Source organism: Bos mutus, chromosome 25 (assembly GCF_027580195.1).
Source record: "Bos mutus isolate GX-2022 chromosome 25, NWIPB_WYAK_1.1, whole genome shotgun sequence".
NCBI lineage: Eukaryota > Metazoa > Chordata > Mammalia > Artiodactyla > Bovidae > Bos > Bos mutus.
Genome location: NC_091641.1, coordinates 23,054,435 through 23,076,485, shown reverse-complemented (window position 1 = coordinate 23,076,485; position 22,051 = coordinate 23,054,435). Strand labels below are relative to the sequence as shown.

Genomic DNA, 22,051 nt, shown 5'->3' with positions numbered 1-22,051 from the left:
ACTATCTTTAGGGTTGTGTTTGGATTGCATTTTCTTTTCTGTGTGCCTATCTATTGTAGATTTTTGATTTACAGTTTCCATGAGGTTTTGACATAGCAGCCGACACATATATACACACACACAAACTCACACAAGGCTGTTTTAAGTTGCTGATATCTTAATTTCAAATGCATTTCCAATATCTTGCAGTTGAACTCTCCTCCTTTCACGATTGCTGATTTTGATATATTTGTGTGTGGATGATTTTCTTTCTTTACTGTATGTTTGCCTTTACTGGTGAGATTTCCCTTTTGTAATTTTCTTTTTTCTATTTGTGGGCTTTTTGTTTTTGCCTAGAGAAGTTCCTTTAGAATTTGTTGTAAAGCTGATTAGGCAGTGTTGAATTCTCTTAGCTTTTGATTGTCTATAACGCTTTTGAGGGATTGGGGGCAGGAGGAGAAGGGGACAACAGAAGATGAGATGGTTGGATGGCATCACTGACTCGATGGACATGAGTTTGAGTAAACTCCCGGAGTTGGTGATGGACAGGGAGGCCTGGTGTGCTGTGATTCATGGGGTTGCAAAGAGTTAGACACGACTGAGTGACAGAACTGAACTGAAAGCTTTTGATTTCTCTGTCAAGTTTGAATGAGAGCCTTGCTGCATTGAGTATTCTTGGTTGTAGGTTTTTCCTTTTTATCACTTTAAATATACTGTGTCACTCCTTTCTTGTCTGCGGAGTTTCTGCTGAAAAATCAACTGATAACCATATGGGGTTCCCTTGTATATTATTTGTTGCTTTTCCCTTGCTGCTTTTAATATATTCTATGTCCTTAATTTTTGTCAGTGTGATTAATATGTGTCTCAGCATGTTCCTTCTTGGGCTTATCCTGTATGGGACTCTCTGCACTTCCTGGACTTGAGTGTTTCCTTTTCATGTTAGGGAAGTTATTGGCTATTATCTCTTCAAGTACCTTCCTATGTCCATTTTTCTCTCTCTTCTCCTTCCTGGACCACTGTAATGTGAATGTTGGTGTGTTTAATTTTATGCCAGAGGTCTTTAAGGCAGTCCTTACTTCTTTTCATTCTTTTTCCTTTATTCTGTTCTGTGGCAGTGATTTCCACCAATCAATCTGTTTTCCAGCTCACTTACTCATTCTTCTGCCTCATTTACTCTGCTATTGATTCCTTCTAGGGATTTTTCATTTCAGTTACTGTATTTTTCATCTCTGTTTACTTGTTCTTTAAATCTTCTAGCTCTTTGCTAAACATTTCTTTTATCTTCTCAGTCTGTATATCCATTCTGTTTCTGAGATCTTGGATCATCTTCACTATCATTATTCTGAATTCTTTTTCTGGAAGATTGTCTATCTTTACTTCACTGAGTTGTTCTTCTGGGGTTTACCTTCTTTCTTTATCTAGAACATACGCCATATAGAACATATGCCATCTCATTTTGTCAGACTTTCTGTGTTTGTGGTCTCTGTTCTGGAGGCTGCAGGACTATAGTTCTTCTTGCTTCTGGTGTCTGCCACCTGGTGAGTGAGGTTGGTCCAGGGGTTTTTCAAGGCTTCCTGGTAGGACTGGTGCCTGACCACTGGTTAAAATTCAGGAATTTCTAAATTCCAGAATCTATCTGGTGCCAAGGCTTTCAGATAATAGGGGTAAACCTCTAATTTGAGTTCTGGCTCTCCTATCTATTTGCTGTATAACATTGGGAAAGTTATAGTTTCTTCATCTGCAAATGGGGATAAATAGTAATCCCTATGTAAGTAAGTATTGGCTACTTATTATGTATTGTTTCAGGTCTGTGGGAATAGGGATTATTTATTTGATGATAGGTAGGAACTCTAAACCAATGCCAAAATGGCTAAGTTACAACTAAACCAACTTACTTGCAGGGACCAACTTGATTTTTCTGAAATACCTCGAAAGTTTGATCCACAAAGTCAGAAACCAGTTTTTCATCAGCATTAACAGTTCCAAGTATCAGATTATATCCTTTCAACTCTGGGAACAGGATAGATTCCACCTAAAGAGTAGAAACCACTTTTAAATGTCATAAGACATCCACAAGACACAAGGAGGAAGATGGCATCAAACTAAAATCTCTAGCAATGTACTCATTTCCAGGGATATCAGCTGCATTTCAATTCTATTTTCCCTCAGATGATGCTGGAATCACTCCATTATTCCCTTTAATTTTATTCTCCCTCTTCTTCCTCTTACTGGATTACTCATGTTTCAAATCCCTACTCTTTAAACTTTCATTTCCTTTAAGTGTCCCCCTGGGCCCCCAGTGGATGTTAGGTTTCCCTGCTTAAAGCTCACACTCTAAATTTATCCCTCTTGAACTCATCATAATTGTAATTAGATGAATGTGTAATGAGCTGTTCTAGGTTTGTTCTGGCATATTGATGCCATAAAGGCCTGGATCCTATCTGACTTCTTCACTATGGTGAGAGGCCTAACGAGCGTGGCACATAGTAAGTGCTCAATAAACATTGTGTGACTAAATAAATATTACAGTGGTACTCCTTCCCCTACCAAACACTTTTCCTCTCTAATGATAAGCTACTAGAAGCATGCTTTCCAATTCAAACTCTTCTACTAGCTGACTATGTGACCTTAGGTAAGCTACTTTCTGTGGACTTTCATTTTCTCACCTGAAGAAAAGGAGAAAGATACTAGATTCTTCTCTCAGTTAAGGGGGAAAAGCTATGTCTTTATGATCTGAGGCACAAAATAAATTTTCCCTGAGAATTCAACTTTCTAACTTCTTAATGGCACATGTGTACTTCTAAGAATGTTCTCAGTTGCATGGCTCATGTAGGCTACAAGTCCTTGTTGGGGCTCCACTGCTTTCCACTGCCCTCTCTGCTAAGAAGGATTTTAGTGATCTGTCTCAGAAAAGATTCTTCTGAATGCTTTACTGAGTTACATGGGGTATATGCAGTTGATGAGAATGCATCAATTTAGAAAGTGGCAAAAGCAAGTGCAACTGAACTTTCTCTTCCCTCTTTGGACAACCCAAAGGTTTTAAAACCAGTGAAGGAGCAACTTCTCTGCTGTAGCCATACTATAGACAGTGTTTGAAAGCAAAGATATGAATGAAATGGTTTAGGGCAGCATGACTGGAGTATTCACGCAACGCAATAAATAGATCACAGGTGAGCAGGATAAAAAGACTGCCTCTTGGGGGAAGTCTTCAATTGAAAAATGACTTTAAATGTGGCTGATTTTCACTAGGGAGAACAATATGGAGGTTCCTTAAACACTAAAAATTGAGTTGCCTTATGATCTAGAAATCATAAGAGATATATCCAGGGAAAAGTCTAATTCAAAAGGATCCATGCACCGTGATGACCACAGCAACACTACTTATAATAGCCAAGATATGGGAGCAACATAAATGTCCACTGACAGATGAATGGATAAAGAAAATGTGGCATATATATATATATATGCCACACATATGGTATATACACACATATGGTATACACACATATATGGTACACATACATATATATACACACTCAGTCACAATAAAGAATGAAATAATGCCATTTGCAGCAACATGAATGGATCTAGACATTATCATACTAAGTATTAATAAGTCAGAAAGAGAAAGACAAATGCCATATAATATCACTTATGTGTAGAGTCTAAAATATGACATAAATGAACTTATTTACAAAACAGACTGACTGACATAGAAAATAAACTTATGGTTACCAAAGGGGAAAGGAGAGGGAGGGATAAATTTGAAATTTGGGATTAACAGATATACACTCAGTTCAGTTCAGTCGCTCAGTTGGTCCAACTCTTTGTGACCCCATGAATCACAGCACGCCAGGCCACCCTGTCCATCACCAACTCCCGGAGTTCACCCAAACCCATGTGCATCGAGTTGGTGATGTGATCCAGCCATCTCATCCTCCGCCATCCCCTTGTCCTCCTGCCCCCAATCCCTCCCAGCATCAGGGTCTTTTCCAATGATATACACTACTGTATATAAAATAGATAAACAACAAAGAGCCACAGTTTAGCACAGGAAACTATATTCAATATCTTGTAATATCCTATAATGAAAAAGAATCTGAAAAAGCATATGCATATAAGTTGGACACAACTTAGCAACTGAACAACAATAATATATGTATATATATAACTGAATCATTTTACTGTAAACGTGAAATGTTGTAAATCAAGTATACTTTAATTAAAAAAACACACCTTTAAAAAAGTGGCTGACTCTCTTATACCCTGCAGAGCAGTCTGTAAAACGGAGCCAAGAACAACAGTACTCTTTCCAGATAATCATTGTTACTATCTGCTTATCTCCCTGGCTCTCTGATCCCAGACTTCTTGGTTTTGTCATCACCTTCAGTATTTTCTCTTGTATACTTCTCCAACTTTGGCATTTCTCTGGCACTTTGAGTTAGAAAATTCTTCCATGAGGAGAGACTGACCCAAGCAATCTTATTTCACAATTGTGAAAGTAAGGCATCAACTGCTAATGCTGTTTTAAATTCTAATTATTGCAATTTTATAAAATCCTTCCTTTATCTCATCCAGCTTCCTTTTATTTATCTCTTTTCATTTCAGTCAGTGTTACAGATTCATATTTTTCTCAACTTTTGGCTACAACAAATATTTTCTGATATTTACTTTTGTTTCTTTAGTAACTTTCTCACAAATACACTTTTCTTTCGCACCTTGAGTACAGTTTTCAAACATCTCATGCTGATACTTTTTTCTAACTTTTAAAATTCATGTTTATATATAAGGCAGGACTGAGAGGAGATAGGGTACTGTCCACCTGTTGCTGTTCTCAGGTATTCTTCTTAGATATTCAATCTGAAGGGTTATTCTTTTAAAATGTCACTAGCCAGATCAGAGACAATACAGTATGAGGGGTTCAGGGAGGGAGACTGTGCCCTGGGCATCTTTAGACAGAGAACTCAGATCCTGGACTGCTTTTTCTTCGTCTAGAAGAGTCATCAGCATTTACTTGGGTCTGGCTTTCAAACCTGGTACAAACTGTGACCTATGACTGTGTCTTCTTGGCATTACAATTCACTAAATCTACTACCAGCTCCTGCTGGGCTGTCTTGCAGCAGCAGCCACATAAGCCCTGGGCTCTCCCAACACAGCTGCTTGTAAACATTGCTCATCAACAGCAGTGAAGGGGAACTTGAGTGGTGTGTACTTTATCTGTCTCCAAGCCCCACACTTATTCTTCCAAATTACAGGATCTTCTCTTTCATTTCCTTCCTAGGGATATTGATTGTAGGAGAGCTGCCCACGCTTCTTCCCTCTCTGCACATCCAGTTTTCCTGTTAGTCTGACTCGGCTGGGTTAAAAGCCTCAATTTAGAGTTCTCTGGTGAAACCAACTGGAACATGCAGCTTCACATGCTTTCCTAAAAACTCCAACTCTAATCATGAGATCTTAGAACCCTCTAAGTACAGGGCTGCAAAGAGAAGCATGCTTAAGGGTACCTGAGCATCATACATGGGGAGGGAGGGGGAGTGGGAGGCGGAGGTGAGGTGGGTAGAAACATCTCACAAGCCCCTTCCCTACGTGGGGCTGGACACTGGCCTCTCGCTACATCAACCACCTAGAAGGAGACATAAGATGGAATGCAAAAGAGTCACACTCATGTGGGTGATCCTGCCCAGTTCTAAAAGTCTGATAAATAACTGAGATCTGATTAATAAAGTCACCCTGGAAAGGAAACTTGGAAAAAGGTTTCCTTTTCTAAGTTCCCTAGGCCAGGAAGGGAAGGTTTAATCTCTCCCTTAGAAGTTAAACAAACTAATAAACAAATAAACATATGGAGCTTTAAGAACTAAATGAGATACATAGTCTTATGAAAATTCTTGGCAAAGTGCAGAGCAACTGATCCATCATGAATTATTAATCCAAGATGGATATGGCTTGGGACACATCTGCCCTTTTGAGGTTGGCATCATGCACGTAACTCTGCTTGCTCACAAAGTAGATCTCAGTGTATTTGTTAATGGGATGCGTGGAAATTTTTTTAAGGCCCCAATTCTCTTTCGGGGAGTCAAGAGGGTGTACTCAGGCTATATCTCCCATAGTAAAGCCCTACTTTGCACAAGCAGCCATTTAAACATAACTTTTATTCAATATGTGAATACAAATAAAAACAAATAATTCAGTACTATACCTTGGGAATCCCTTTAGAGTTCTTAATAATTTCCAAGAAAGAGTTACGTATTAATTCCCAGCAGTCATCAAAAGATGGATTAAAGACAATAATTGGCTCATTGACTTCAAGCTTAATCATAATCAGCTGAGGTATAAAGAACTCCATTTCTTGGTAGGGCTCCTCAAAATCATTTCCATCCTTCAGGATACATAAGATATGGTGATTATTACAAAATGGAACCTTTTAGAATCAAAGGAGTGACTTGTACCTGTTCATAGTGCTACATGGGTACCAGAAAAGGAAATGTAAGGTACCATGCACTGTTTCTATTTAAAATAAGGGTTAAGTCTGGCTTAGCCCACCTGAGTTCACCCTCTCCCCCTTCTTCAAAGTATGTTTACATTGCTTGGAAATTATTTTATCAATATTTCCAAATCCTCCCCATCTGTTAAAATTCTGACCAAAATCTCCTCCTTTGGGAAGCCTCCCTGTTCCCCATGAAGAAATAATCTTCTACCTCTGAACTTCCTTATTTCCACTTGCGTGTGATATTTTATCTTTCTCTCATGAGATTTACATGCACAGGATCTGTGTCTGAACCATCTATGTCCTCCAAAATATACAAGGTAGCATTTAGTACATCATAAAAGCAGGCGGCACAAGGGGTAAAGAACCCGCCTATCAATGCAGGAGACATAACAGACATAGGTTTGACCCCTGGGTTGGGAAGATCCCCTGGAGGAGGAAATGGCAACCCATTCCAGTATTCTTGCCTGGAGAATCCCATGGACAGGGGAGCCTGGCAGGCTACAGTCCACAGGGTCACAAAGAGTTGAACACAACTGAAGTGACTTAGCACACATGTACAAGGGCTCAATAAAAATTTGTTGACTGAATCCAAAAGTATAAGAGTTTATCTGTACATCCCACATGGAGTTGCTAATTAGCATATAATATATTTTAGACATTCAAAATGTCAACCTTTTTGCAGTAGAAATACTGATATGGAACTTTAGTGAAGTGAAAGTCACTCAGTAGTGTCCAACTCTTTGTGATTCCATGGACGATACAGTTCATGGAATTCTCCAGGTCAGAATACTGGAGTGGGTAGTCTATCCTTTCTTCAGGGGATCTTCCTGACCTAGGAATCGAACCGGGGTCTCCTGCATTGTAGGCAGATTCTTTACCAGCTGAGCTACCAGGGAAGCTGTAGCTTAGTTGGTAAAGAACTGATGTGGAGACATTTCTAATTCCTAACACTGGCTAGTAACACAAGATACCTTTCATAAAAGGCATGAAAGTGAAAGTGAAGTTGCTGTCGTGTCCGACTCTTTGTGACTCCATGAATTGTAGCCCACCAGGCTCCTCCATCCATGGGATTTTCCAGGCAAGAGTACTGGAGTGGGTTGCCATTTCCATCTCCAGGGGATCTTCCCAACCCAGGGATCAAACCTGGGTCTCCTGCACTGCAGGCAGATGCTTTACTGTCTGAGCTACCAGGGAAGCAAGTGCCTAATAAAATTGGCATGAGGCAGTTGTAAAGTATTTGCTCAAATAATTGATTCTAAAGATTCAATTTAGAATCTAGAAATTCTAGATTTGTCTAAGGATTATTGATAAGCATTAGGTGAATGTCTACTATGTATCAAATACCCACACATTTTTTTCTTTAAGATATATTCAATTTTTAATTTTCCCTTTGTTTGAAATTTTAGAATGAAACTTGGTTGAGTTTGAGTCTCTTCTGCTTAGCCAAATAGATGGTCACAATGATATGTATAGATTAGTCCACTGTATAATGCTAACGGTGCAGTCTAAATTTGACAGCACTGGTTCTGTATTTTTTGAATAAAAGGTCAACTGTTCATTTTTACTTTATTTGGCAAAATCCTTAGAACTTAACCTTTTCTAACCAGACAATTTTAAATTTTATCACTCTTTTTAAATTAAAATGGCACACAGTATAAAATACAAAAAAAATCTTCCTTGATTTCCCATGTTATCTAAATTTAAGGGAGTCTATGATGCTTTGAAAACCATCACAGTGTTTTAGTTTTTATCTTAGTGCTTTAGTTTTTATCTAGACTTCACTTAAGTAGTATCATGAAAGTAGTTATTAATTAGGTCAATGAAGTCTTTTGTTTTTAGAGATACCCATTCCAAAACCAAAGAATAAAAGCCCATATCTGCAATGAACATGCACAACACTTCCTAAATAGCAAGCCAAAAGACTGATAACAAACCCTTTTTAATCCCTTTTTTTTTTTTTAAACAGAGAGGATGAAAAAGTGACCACTCCTCTACAGTAGGAGGTAGACATTCCATTTTATTCACTCTTTCTTTAAAGTAATTTCTCTAGTTCTGTAGATTTTTACTATACAGAAGTAGGTAATTATCTTGGGAAAACTTGCCATGTATTTAAATAAATCATTTTTATAAACTAATAATCACCACATATGTGTTCAAGTCAAGAATTTTACTTTTTGGCCTGGCTTACAGCTGAGGACCTTACATGATTAAATACTGAGTCTTGATTCTACTCCAAAGAGTCTACTGCTGATCCCCTACATACCTTGTGTATCATGAAGAAGGAAACGAGGTCCTTAAGAGAGTTAATGACCAACTCCCTGAGCTGGAGGGACATGAAAGATGCAACGGAAGCAAAATATTCTTCAATGTTACGAGAGGAGTCATAGTCACTCTTGGGAGCAAAATGGATCCACTGCTCCTTCCGGGAGACAAATAGCTGGGCACAGGTGGGGATCCATCTGTAAAGAAAGCAGGGCATCTGACTGAGAATCCCTTCCAAGTTCCAAGATGTCCTCTCAGCCACTCCCAACTCTCCACCACAAGGTAGATGGCTCCTTTCCCACGAAGCAGCTCCGCAAGTTGGTACTCTCATATCTCTGGCCACTTCACCTGCCATCACCCCTTTCTGGGGAAGAAAGTAACAAGATTTGGATTGAGAGACTGTTTTCCCATTTAGCAATACCCAAATGGACAATCCTGCTGAAAGATGAAGGTGTCTATAGTTTATTATATTCAGAGATTGGGGTAAAAGGGCATAAGGAACTGAAATGTTCTGTCCAATTTCTCTCCCTGGCAGATGTCTGTTTTCTGACTGAAACTTTACAGGGGAAAGGAAAGAGGAGAAAAGGAAGAAAACTTGGGAGGAGAAACTCCAGTGTGGTGGTGGCTGCTCAGAAGTTGAGAGCAGAAATAAGAAAACCAAAAGAAGAAATGGATGCCTCATTTTTCCTTTCATCCTATTCCCCCAATTTCTAATTCCCAACAGAAACTACTGGCATTTGCATCTTATCAAGTCCTTTTTCTGATGGCTAGAAAAGTATCACTCTAAGAATCAGGGAAGTACTGGTAATAGTCATAGTTGCAGAGGTAATAATTACATTTATGAGCTACTACATGCCAGCTATTACATAAATATTTTCTCTGCTAACAAAAATGGCTTAGTACATATCACCATCGTTTCACATAAGGGAATTTCTCTAGCTCTGGACACAGTCCTGTATGCATTTGCAAAGGAAAAAAGAATTAAGTGACTAAAAACTCCCATCCCTGGAAATTCACAGGTGTCTATCTGGGCCACCTGAATACAAGTCATTCAAATGCATTATCCTTCCCTGGTGGCTCAGATGGTAAAGAATCTGCCTGCAATGCAGGAGACCCAGGTTCGATCCCTGGATTGGGAAGATCTCCCGGAGAAGGAAATGGCAACCCACTCCAGTATTCTTGCCTGGAAAATCACATGGACAGAGAAGCCTGGCGGGCTACAGTACACAGGGTCGAAAAAAGTTGGACACGACTGAGCGACTACCACTGTGTGTAACCCAGCAAGGCCTAAAGGATTTCAGAGGGAGGGAATGGAAGTGCTCAACAAGCAATAGTAAGGATGAAGCTTCAAAAGGGCAAAGGAAGACTAAGAGTGAGGGTCAAAGAGCAGTGTATGTGAGGAGGCACAGAGGCTCTCCGGGATGGAAACGTGGAAGGATGAGGATAGAGGACGGTGTCAGAGAGAAGTCAGCAAAATCTGTGCACCCCCCAGGCTGGAGACCAGCTTTCACTTCAGAGAACTTTTGATTTTTATGACACTGTGACACAGCGCCATTCTGAGGCCAGATACTGACTTGGTGAGAAGAATTTGGCGTGCTTCCATGCAGTGTTTCTGAATGACATCCTGATATTCATGAGGCTGCAGAGGTAATTTTCCCGCCAGTAATTCTGCTGTTCGAACAAACCTGAGGTCTCTAAATCTGCCAAAAGAGAGGGAAAAACATCCTAAGCCAAGAAGACGCTTAAAAAAAAACTTTGTATGATGGATTCGGAGGAAATATACTTTCATTTTTCAATGAGAGGAGATTTAAATAGTTTAAAACTAATTATATCTGAAAAATCTGAGAGTCAGAGGAGGGAGTAGATAGTCCACAAGAACTCTTGCCAGGAGTGGGGAAACTCAGGAGCTATTACTGAGCCTTTCTATGTATCCTTCTCTGGGTAACCCGTGGGGAGTGGGATTTTGACACTGACTTGGCATTTGGCTGACTGGGAACTAGGATATGACAAGTCAAAGGTCTTTCCAATACAGGGTAAGACAGGTGAAGACACAAGAGGACAAGGCAAGCAAAGCATCACCTTCATGATCAAGTGGGTTCTACGCAGTCCTCAATGTGGCCCCTTGGTGAGCTACTCAAGACAAACTGGAGGACCACTTTGATCTGGATCCCAAAACCCTATAGGCTGCAAGCCTCTGACAGCTTGTAGGCTCACCAAGATACCCACAGCATTCCTGGGAGATTGCCTTACACAGTGCAGGAACTCAGTAAATATTTGTTAAATGAACACTTGGATCTCTTCCTGTCCTCTCTGATGATCTTTTCTCTCCTATTTCTCTCAGGTTAATGGAGGTGCTGCCCTTTACCACACTCCCCAAGGCCTTTTTTTTTTTTTTTTTTTTTTTTAGCTCACAGGGCCAGCATTTCTCTTCCTGACACACCTATTCATTCATTTATTAATCATTCTTTGAAACCATCAGTGCCTACAACTTCCCCAACCAGATCTCTGCTCACTTTCTTAGCTTGCTCCAGTTCTCACTTCTCATTTTCATCATCCACTGTAATGACCCACTAGGCACTTTCCCTCCTACTCCTAAAATCCTACAGCATACATTTCTATTCTTTTTTGATGGAGGTGATGAATTTAGTCTTCATCTTGTCTGGCCAGTCACAAAGCACTGCTGGGGAGGACAAAATTCGAGGACCTCACTCTCCATATACATTTGATATCCAACCTTAGCATGGCCCTGGTCACCATCTGATAATTATGTCACTCATCTTTAGTTCAATTGTAATAAACTTCCCACATTGGCCAGAAAAATCTATTCTTTGTTCAGACAAAGACCCTCATTCTGGCCCCTAAACCCTTCCCTTCACTGATCATTAGGTGACCTCTTAACATGTTTAAAGCTAAATATTACAGGTCACATAAGAACATTTCTCCATAGCATTTCCTTAACAAATCTTTCTCATTGCTAATTTTTTGGTTCAGCTGACAAAAACCTAAATGATTTTGGTTCACTCTCGTACAGTCAATTGATACAGCCAAAATGGAAGACAGTGTGGAGAGTCCTTAAAAAAACAAGGAATAAAACCAACATACACCCCAGAAATACCACTTCTAGATATATACTCTGAAGAAACCAAAACTGAAAAAGACCGTGTATTCCAAGAGGATGTACACATGAATTTAACTTGATCATATAAAGAAAATGACAAATTATTAAATGTATAGCTTTTACTATAAGAAGGAAATTTGACTTGCTTTTTTCCTAATCTAGTCCTTCTTCTTTATATTTATTTATTTTTAATTGATTGCTTTACAATATTGGTTTGATTTCTGTCATATGTCAACATGAATTAACCATAGGTGTACCTATGTCCCCTCCCTCTTGAATCTCCCTCCCACCTCCTGTACTTTCCTACCCCTCTGGGTTATTACAGAGCCCACTGTAAGCTCTATTCACTGCAGCTCTATTTACAATAGCTAGGACACGGAGGCAACCTAGATGTCCATTGACAGACGAATGGATAAAGAAGCTGTGGTACATACATACAATGGAATACTACTCAGCCATAAAAAGGAATGCATTTGAGTCCGTTCTAATGAGGTGGATGAACCTAGAGCCTATTATACAGAGTGAAGCAAGTCAGAAATAGAAAAACAAATATTGCCTATTAACATATATATATATGGAATCTAGAAAGATGGTGCTGATGAACCTATTTGCAGAACAGAAAAAGAGTTGGACATGACTGAGAGACTGAACTGAACTGAACTGAATGGAGGTGCAGACATAGAAAAGAGACTTATGGACAAGGGTCGGGGAAGAGGAAGGAGAGGGTGAGATGAATGGAGAGAGTAGCATGGAAGCATATACACTGCTGCTGCTGCTGCAGAGTCACTTCAGTCATGTCCAACTCTGTGTGACCCTATGGACTGCAGCCTGCCAGGTTCCTCTGTCCATCCACGGGATCCTCCAGGCAGTTGTACTGGAGCAGGTTGCCAAGCCCTCCTCCAGGGGATCTTCCAGACTCAGGGATTGAATCCAGGTTTCCTCCTCTGCAGGTGGATTCTTTACTGCCTGAGTCACCAGAGAAGCCCAAACATATACGCTAACATACGTAAATAGACAGCCAATGGCAATTTGCTGTATGACTTGGGGAACTCAAACTAGGGCTCTGTAATAACCTAGAGGGGTGGAAAATGGAAAGAGGTAGAAGAGAGATTGAAGAGGGAGGGAACATATGTACAGCTATGGTTAATTCATGTTGATGATGTATCAAACCAATATTGTAAAGCCATCAATTAAAAATAAATAAATATAAAGAAGAAATAATAGATTAGGGAAAAAGCAAGTGATAAGAATTCTTCTTATAGTAAAAGCTAATAATAATTTGTCATTTTCTTTATGTGATCAAATTAAATTCATGGGTACATTCTCTTGGCACTGAACCTCTGGCAATTTCATCAGCCTTGTGGCTGACTTTCTTGTTAATTTTGCTGCTGCTGCTGCTGCTGCTGCTGCTGCTAAGTCGCTTCAGTCATGTCTGACTCTGGGCGACCCCAGAGATGGCAGTCCACCAGGCTCCCCTGTCCCTGGGATTCTCCAGGCAAGAACACTGGAGTGGGTTGCCATTTCCTTCTCCAATGCATGAAAGTGAAAAGTGAAAGTGAAGTCGCTCAGTCGTGTCCGACTCTTAGCGACCCCATGGACTGTAGCCTACCAGGCTCCTCCATCCATGGGATTTTCCAGGCCAGAGGACTGGAGCGGGGTGCCATTGCCTTCTCTGTGTTAATTTCTAGGTTAATTTATTTTTTGAGGCCATAAACATGCTTCTACTTAAAGCAGAACTTATTAAACAACTACTGTATGCCAAGCACTGTTCTAAGTACTTCACCCAACAATTCCATTTTGCATATGAAGAAATAAGGGTCCAGAGAGATTAACTTCCCCAAATCACACAGTTCATCAGGGACAGAGAAAGAATGAGAACCTAGGCTGGTTAGTTTCAGAGCCTACTCTATCTATACATTATTACTTTTCTATAAATTATTATTACATACTTCTGCCTCATTAGAAAACTACTTTTTTCTCATGTCCTGACTAGCACCTTTAATGCCTTAGAAAACTGAATTCAAAGAAAGGAATGTGCTTATTTCTTATGATTGATGGGCTCTATCCAGGGTTGACTCTACCTACAATTACTTTTTAAAATACAGGTAAAACTAAGAAAGTGAAAAACAATTAAGTTATCCAAGTAATAAGGCTCCCCAAAGACGAAACACAATCAAAGCTATAGATCCTCCTCAAACTAAATATTTGAGCTACTGATTAAGTTTAACCAATCACAATTACACAAACATGTCTGCCTCCAATTTTTCTAATAAAAAACCCACATGGTAGTAGCACATCATTTCATTAACCTGACCTTTTGGTGAACTCTGGTGGCCTCATTCTCCCACCAGGATTCACACTCATTCTTGAGGGGCTCATAAAAAAAAATCAATCCCAGTGCAATTGATTAATAGATTTAAAAAATGTGGTATAACAATAAAATGGAATATTATTCAGCCATAAAAAGAAATGAAGTACTGATAATGCTTCAATATGGATGAATCTTGAAAACATGAATCTTTCTAACTTAATGCAGCCAGACATGAAAGGCCACATATTGTATGATTCCATTTATGTAAAATATTGAGAATAGGTAAATCCATGGAGACAGGAAGCAGATTAATATTCTGCCAGGGGCTGAATAGAAGGGAGAAGTGGGGTAACTACTAATGACTACAAGAGTTTCTTTAGGGGATAATGAAAACATTCCCAATAAATTCAGGAAAGTTGTACAAATGTGTGAGTATACTCAAAATTGCTGTATTGTACACTTCAAGAGGGTGAATTTTAATTTTAACATCTTAATTTAGAAAAATGAGAGAGAAAAAGTGACTCCTGCCTCCTCTGAACTTCTACAATATCTGGCCAATTTAGTCACTGATAAATATAAGTGAGACTATTGTATGCCAACTCTACACTGGCCCTGAGTTAAATAAAAGAAGTAGCTTAAAAAACTAAAAATAGATTGTTATATGATCCACCAATCCTACTCCTGGGCATATATTCATACAAAAATTATAATTTGAAAAGATATATGCACCAGGTCTTCCCTGGTGGCTCAAATAGTAAAGAATCTGCCTGTAGTGTGGAAGACCTGGGTTAGATTCCTGGGTCTGGAAGATCCCCTGGAGAAGGGCATGGCAGCCCACTCCAGTATTCTTGCCTGGAGAATCCCCACGGACAGAGGAATCTAGTGGGCTATAGTCCATGGGGTCACACAGAGTCGGACACGACTGAAGAACTAAGAAGCAGCAGCAAGAGCCCCTTTGTTCATAGCAGCACTATTTACAACCGCTGAGACATGGAGACAACCTAAATGTCCATTGAGAGATAAATGGTAAAGAAGATGTCAGGCATATACACAATGAAATACGACTCAGCCAGAAAAAAGAATGAAATAATGCCTTAACACCATGGATGGACCTAGAGATTATCATACTAAATGATGTAAGTCAGAAAGAGAAAGACGAATACCACCTAATACCACTTGTATGTGGATTCTAAAATACGACACAAGTGAACTTATCTATAAAACAGCAACAGACTCACAGCAACAGACGACAGATTTGTGATTGCCAAGGCGGAGGGAGCATAGGAGAGGAACGGAATGGGAGTCTGGGTTAGTGGAAACTAACTAGTATATACAGAATAGTATATATATATAATAGATAAACAACAAACTAGTATATCTAGAATAGATAAACAACAAGGTCCTCCTATATAGCACAGGGAACTATATTCAATATCCTGTAATAAACCATAATGGAAAAGAACATGAAAAAGAATGTATGTATACAATCACTTTGCTGTATAGCAAAAATTACCATAACATTGTAAATTAACTATACTTCAACTAAACAAATTTAAAAAAAGAATTGGGAAAGGAAAAGAAACAAGAAGACTCAAGCCCCCATCCCATACATTTCATAGGCTAGAGAGTCAAACTAGTAAAGATACAATTATAATTCAGTATTATAGACCTCATAATGGAGGTCTAATTAACACCTACTGGATACTTGTATCAGGCATTGTTCTAAGTACTCTAAATTATTTATCCCTCCTAACAGTGCTATGAAGTAGGAAGTCTTATCCCAAATTTCGAGGTAAGGATGTTACTTATGAAGCAGCAGAGTTAGAGGTGGACCCGAGCAAGCTGGCCCCATGTGAGTGCTCTTAACCAGCATGTTCCAGGGCCTACACACAGGCACTGGGTACTGTGGAGGCACAGAGGAGGGCCACCTAGCTCTGCACAGTTATCCTTACCATATGCAACTTGGGTCTAGGATTTCCGTCATTTTACTTCAAGGGCAAGGCTACTCCCACATAAGATGATCTCTTACGTGTGGAAGCTTATAATAAGGAAAGGGAAAGAGGGGACAGGAGGCAGTTCTCACTCCGAAAACCACAGCTGCTTCAGGCTGAGCATCATGGGGTTCACTGTGTGCAGGTGCTCCTCGTTCCACTTCTTGGCATTCCTGTAGACACTGTGCCAGGGCACAGGGGCCCGGATCACTCTCTGAGGAAACGCTCGGGGGGTGCTCTGAATGAAGAGTCTTTTCCTCTCCATGGGGTCCATGAGGATGTAATCAACTATAACCAAGAGGGCAAACACTTGTCATTAATCAGGGGCCTTGAGCACTTTGTGCTCTCAGTTTTAACACTTAGAAGGTCAACAAGCTTCTGTCCATTTACACCTGGAAATGTTCCCTCATTTACAAGGAGTCAGACGTGACTGAGAGACTTTCACTTTCACTTTTCACGTTACTCACCATCATCAAACATTGCCCAATGACCCACTGTGTGCACAAGACATGCAGCTAATCATGAAAGGGAGTGAGGACTGATGATATATCAGTGAATGTCTAATAAGGGAGCCGAGACCCATGAGAAAGACAAGGCCAGTGAAAAGGCCATAGAGAAACACTGGCACAGGAGAAGTTCCAAAATGGTATGAGTTGAAAGTACAAGCGAGAAGTGCTATGAATGCAGAAGATGGAGTGATCACTGAGGGGTGCAGAGATCAAAATACTTGAGGGAAGAGGTCTTGAGCTACATTTTAAATGTCTATGGGCCCCTGCTACTTATGCTCTTGCCCAGGGGGAGTAGCACCTACATCACCTGGGAGTTAGTTGGAGGTGAAGAATCATGGGCCCCTCCCAAACTCTACTGAATCAGAATCTGCACTTTAATAAGATCCTTAGGTTGCACAGATGCACACTGAAGTGTGATAAGTACTAGTATGGACATGAGTGATGGTGGCAGTGTGGGGGAGCAACTGAATGAAAAGTTACACAATGTTTTTGGCATTTTTCTGAGAAAACAGGGAGAAGAACGGACAGTGAAAGGAAAGAAGGTGCCCTCCACATAGGAACCCTGCCCCATTTATGCACAGCCTTACCAATGCTTTTCATGAGGCTGCTGTAATAGTCAGTTTCCTTCTCCTCCACAAGGGCAGCCATCAGGGGTTCCAGGAAGGGACTTGTCAGCAGTGTGTTTGAAATCAGCTTTGAAATCCGAACCATCACTTTGTCCTCCTCAGGGGCAATCATGTCTTTTCGGATTCCACTGGTCAAATAGTAGTAGTATCTCTTCCATAAACAAACCACCAGCAACAAAATGATCATAATCAATTGGCTACCTGTGCCCACTTGCCCACACCCATCAGCTGCCAAAGTACCCTGTTCACACAGCACTGATCTCCATCCTTCACTCACTTCTTGGTCCATGACATCACACTCACTGTAATAAACTGTTAGGTGAGTATTCCCCATGGCTCTGGAGGAGTCAGCCAAAGCCAGGGAGATCTCAGTGCTGTATAAGGAAGGATTTCTCAAATGCCATGCAAACAGGAGCAGTGGAAAGACGACTAAGCCCCGGGGATGGAGATGACATATCTGGTGAGCTTTAAGAAAAGGAATGACAAGCTCCTCAAATGGACTCAGTTTACCCTCCTTCATAACAATGACACTATACAAAGAAAGTACTTGATCCTATGGCTTTCAGGAAAACCCCCAAGTCTGAGTGAGACTTATAATTATTCTAATTCAACCATGGGACTTTTGAGTTTAAAAAAGCAACACAAACACACGAATTGAACAAACAGGCCCAATGTGACCTGGTGACATTAGGAAGTTTGGTTTATTTAGGGCTTGCCTCTAAGCTGCTAGATGGCTGAATGGCTCTAGAAATGAATAATTTCAGATAAAAGAGAAGCACAAAGTATAGGAAACGGTTTGAAATGGGCTTTGACCTTTTGTGCCAATTGTCTGTGGTCAGAAAAGGCTGAACTTGCATCTCTCCAACCTTAATAAAGGACAAACTTCCAAAGTTCTCTCATTATAAGAACTGCCTGGGGCGAGGAGAGAGGCTCCTCTTAAAATGCAGATTCACAGGCCCTCCCTCCTAGGGCATTTAGGATATGTTAACAAGAACCCCAGGCAATTTCTTATTTTCAGGCAAGTTTGAGAAATGTTGTTGTTGTTCTGTGCTCTTAAGAGCACAGAATGTTAGTATCAGCCAGACTGGTCTGAATTCTAGTTTTGCCTCTTACTGACTGTATAACTTGGAGCAAGTTGATTAAACAGTCCCCACCCCAATTTCTACAACTGGACAACAGGAATAATCATAGTCCCCAAGTCCTGAATGGGGTCAAGCATCTAGAGTATGGTTTTTACCATACTAGAGTTTAGTATGGAATTTTGCTAATAGCACATTCTCAGTCTCTATTAGTTTTTATTGTTAATCATTTTACACTATAAATGCAAAAGCTCTTTGCTCTAAAGCTTTGCAGTTCTTTCAAGTTAGGGGTTAGAGGCTCAAAAGTCTAACTGGGACCAAGCTGGTAATGTTAATAACTGAAAGTTGGCTGGACATAATAAAATAATAAGGAATTGTGGAGACTGACAAACCAGAGAAGGTATTTCTCATCTAAAGGAGGTAGCTATTGTTCAGTTTCAAATATATTAATTTTTTCAAGAGAGGTTAGAAATCTAAGCTTATGTGAGATTTCTTTCATTTCCCAAACACATCTGTAGGCCATATTTAACTTATGGTCGGGCTGCTGGATAAAATACAGGACGCACTGGAATATACTAAAAATTATTCATCGTTTATCTGAAATTCAAACTGGGGGCCATGTTTTTTGTTTTGTTTTTCAAAATCTGGCAACCCCAGCCTATGTTCTATGCAGCCATTTTGCAACCTATGTTCTAAGAGGACCTGAAGGCATCGGTTTCTAAGACTTACTAAAGCAGAAGACTTGCGCATGCACGCCTTCATTCAGTAGTCTGCATGGGGTCTGGACTTCAGTATCTTTATTTATTTAAAAAAATAATTTAATTGGAGGCTAATTACTTTCCAATATTGTGGTGGTTTTTGCCATACATTGACATGAACCAGCCACAGGTATACCTGTGTCCCCTCATCCTGAAACCCCCTCCCCTAAGTCCTCCTCACCCCATCCCTCTGGGTTGTCCCAGAGCACCAGCTTCAGGAGTGCCCTGCTTCATGCATTGAACTTGCACTGGTCATCTATTTTACATATGGTAATATACATGCTTCAGTGCTATTCTCTCATATCGTCCCACCTTTGCCTTCTCCCACATAGTCCAAAAGTCTCTTCTATACATCTGTATTTTTTTTTGCTGTTTTTGCCTATAGGGTCATGATTATCTTCTATCTAAATTCCATATATATGTGTTAATATACTGTATTGGTGTTTCCCTTTCTAACTTACTTCACCTTGAATAGCCATAGCAATGTTGAGAAAGAAGAAGGGAAATCAACCTGCCTATCTTTGGACTTCAGTATTTTTAAAACATTCCTCAGGTGACTACTGCTTTTCTCCAGTTTAGAATCACTGAGATGTCAAGAGTAATACCTAGCAAATTGAGAGAAAGGAGGAAATAAGAATGTACCTCCAAGTCTGATTCAGATGGTTTGGTTTCTTTACTTTCTATTTCCCTCTCCTGCTGTAACATCACATCAATCTGTTCTTCTGGACTCATTGGTCTGCTTCCTGGGAAAGTCAAAGATGTCACAACCTCCTTCTTCATAGGTAAGGAGGTTGAGGCTGACTTCATCCTGAAAAGTAGACACAGCTTAGTGCCTGGTTCCATGAACACTTCATACTTCATAAGTTTGTAAGCACTGGTTTTGCTTAGTTAGCTAATTTATTTTTATTTAGAGCCTTAATAAATTGGATTAAGAGTATTGGTGGGAAAAAACATAAGTATCTAGGTATCCAGAAATGCTTTAAAGTCAAGAAGCAGAGTGTGGCTTTCATGAGACCATAACCTTCTTCAGTTCATTCTAGTGTCCTGCAATCCCTTGTGCCCATAGAAACACCTTACCCAGTGAGATCCTCTTTGTCTTTGGGGGAGAACTTCATTTTCTTCTTGTTAGGCTCTGATGAGCTTTTATTTGCTAGAACAGTGGAGAAGAAAGGTATCAGTGATGTGCAGTGACCTTGGGCCACGTTCTGCCCACGGGGATGCAAGCCTTAGGGCAGTCCAGGAGAACACTAAGAGGGGTGGACTTGGTGTGGTGGGATGAAGCAGGTGATGCAGACCTTGGACCACTAATTACCTGTGTGACCCTGAAAAAGCGATCATCACTCCAAGCCTCAGCTTCCTCAACTGTGAAATGGGCATGAGCATACCTTCTGTTCTCTCATACACTGGACAAATATCAATAAATCCTCAATTCACCCCCTAATCCTATGTGCTCTATTTTCTAAACATTAGGTGTATTATTGCTAAATATTTTTCTTTAAATAGATTCAGACTTTTAAACTTAAGCTATTTATTTTAAAGGAAATATTATATGAGTATACAAATAGAAAAACCAGTATCATTTTCAATAAATATATTTATTGCAAAAAGAAAAAATGATGTAATTTGCAACAAATAAAGGCATTGCAATAAATATCATTTGTGATAAATAAATTTAATAAATACAATATAAAACTCTACTACCAGGACTTCCCTGGTGGCCTAGTGGTTGAGAATCTGACTTCCAATGTAAGGAATTCGGGTTCAATCCTTGCTTGGGGAACTAAGATCCCACATGCTGTGGGACAACTAAGCCCATGTGCTGTAACTACTGATCCTGCACACTCTAGGGCCTACATGCCACAACTAGAGAGAAGCCCACACCCAGCAACAAAGAGCCTGTGCACAACGATAAAAGATCCCTGATGCCACAGCTAAGACCTGACACAGCCAAAAATGAATAAATAAATATTTAGAAAATAAAATGTATATACATATAAAAAATGTATATATATATATATATATATATATATATATATATAAAGCATACATATATATATATATATATCTCACTCCACTACTAAACCTTAACTGGATACTTGCTTAAGAGTCTAGTCTAAGAAATTAACATGTCATTTTAGACATGTTGAATACATACTAATAAGAAATTGATATTTTGAAAGAATCAGAGGATTGAAGACTCTTAATCAAGATATAGTCTGAGTTCATACTTTGATTTCCTCAATCTACTCCAAATATCAATCCTAAAGGAAATCAACCCTGAATATAAACTGGAAGGACTGATGCTGAAGCTAAGCTCCAATACTCTGGCCACCTGATGTGAAGAACTCACTGGAAAATACCCTGATGCTGGGAAAGATTGAAGGCAAAAGGAGAAGGGGCAGCAGAGGATGCAATAGTTGAAAGGCATCATTGACTCAACAGACATGATTTTGAGTAAACTCTAGGAGACAGTGAAGGGAAGCCTGGTATGCTACAGTTCAGGGTCGCAAAGAGAAGAACATGACTTAGCAACTGAACAGCAACAACTGCAAATATAACAATAACAGAAAAAATTCTTTAAAATTAAAAAGACAATGCATTGTTCAAAAAGAAGCTCTTCTGTGTAAACTTAAACACAGTGTGAAGTAAAAATCTTAAATTTGGCTTCTGGCACCAAAAGCAGGCAGAAATAATTAGGTGATTGATACCTGGGGGAATAATGAAATCCAAAACACACCATGATTGTGGGGACTGAAGCTAGGTTCACAGTATAAAGCCACGGCTGCCCTACCCATGACGACAGGCTGAAAAACCAGCAACACTGTGATGCAGATAAAGCACCTGCATTCTCAGTTCACACAGTGGCCACAGATAGCAAAGAAAGGCTGGTAGAAACTAGGCCAAGCCTAACATAACCTCACGGACCAGATC

At 39.8% G+C, this 22,051-nt stretch overlaps 1 protein-coding gene across 1 annotated transcript in view; it reads right to left on the bottom strand.

The window, feature by feature from the left end:
* The window catches only part of DNAH3 (dynein axonemal heavy chain 3), a 247,929-nt gene that overhangs the window by 216,425 nt on the left and 9,453 nt on the right, over positions 1-22,051 (bottom strand). The window contains exons 5-14 of the mRNA XM_070362916.1: positions 20,198-20,270; positions 19,763-19,928; positions 17,245-17,434; positions 16,241-16,436; positions 10,303-10,428; positions 8,730-8,925; positions 6,176-6,355; positions 5,101-5,196; positions 4,245-4,257; positions 1,875-1,989 (exon numbers count right to left, since the gene is read on the bottom strand). Of these exons, the coding sequence (XP_070219017.1) occupies positions 1,875-1,989; positions 4,245-4,257; positions 5,101-5,196; positions 6,176-6,355; positions 8,730-8,925; positions 10,303-10,428; positions 16,241-16,436; positions 17,245-17,434; positions 19,763-19,928; positions 20,198-20,270 (1,351 nt within the window). The remainder of the gene's footprint in view (positions 1-1,874; positions 1,990-4,244; positions 4,258-5,100; positions 5,197-6,175; positions 6,356-8,729; positions 8,926-10,302; positions 10,429-16,240; positions 16,437-17,244; positions 17,435-19,762; positions 19,929-20,197; positions 20,271-22,051) is intronic.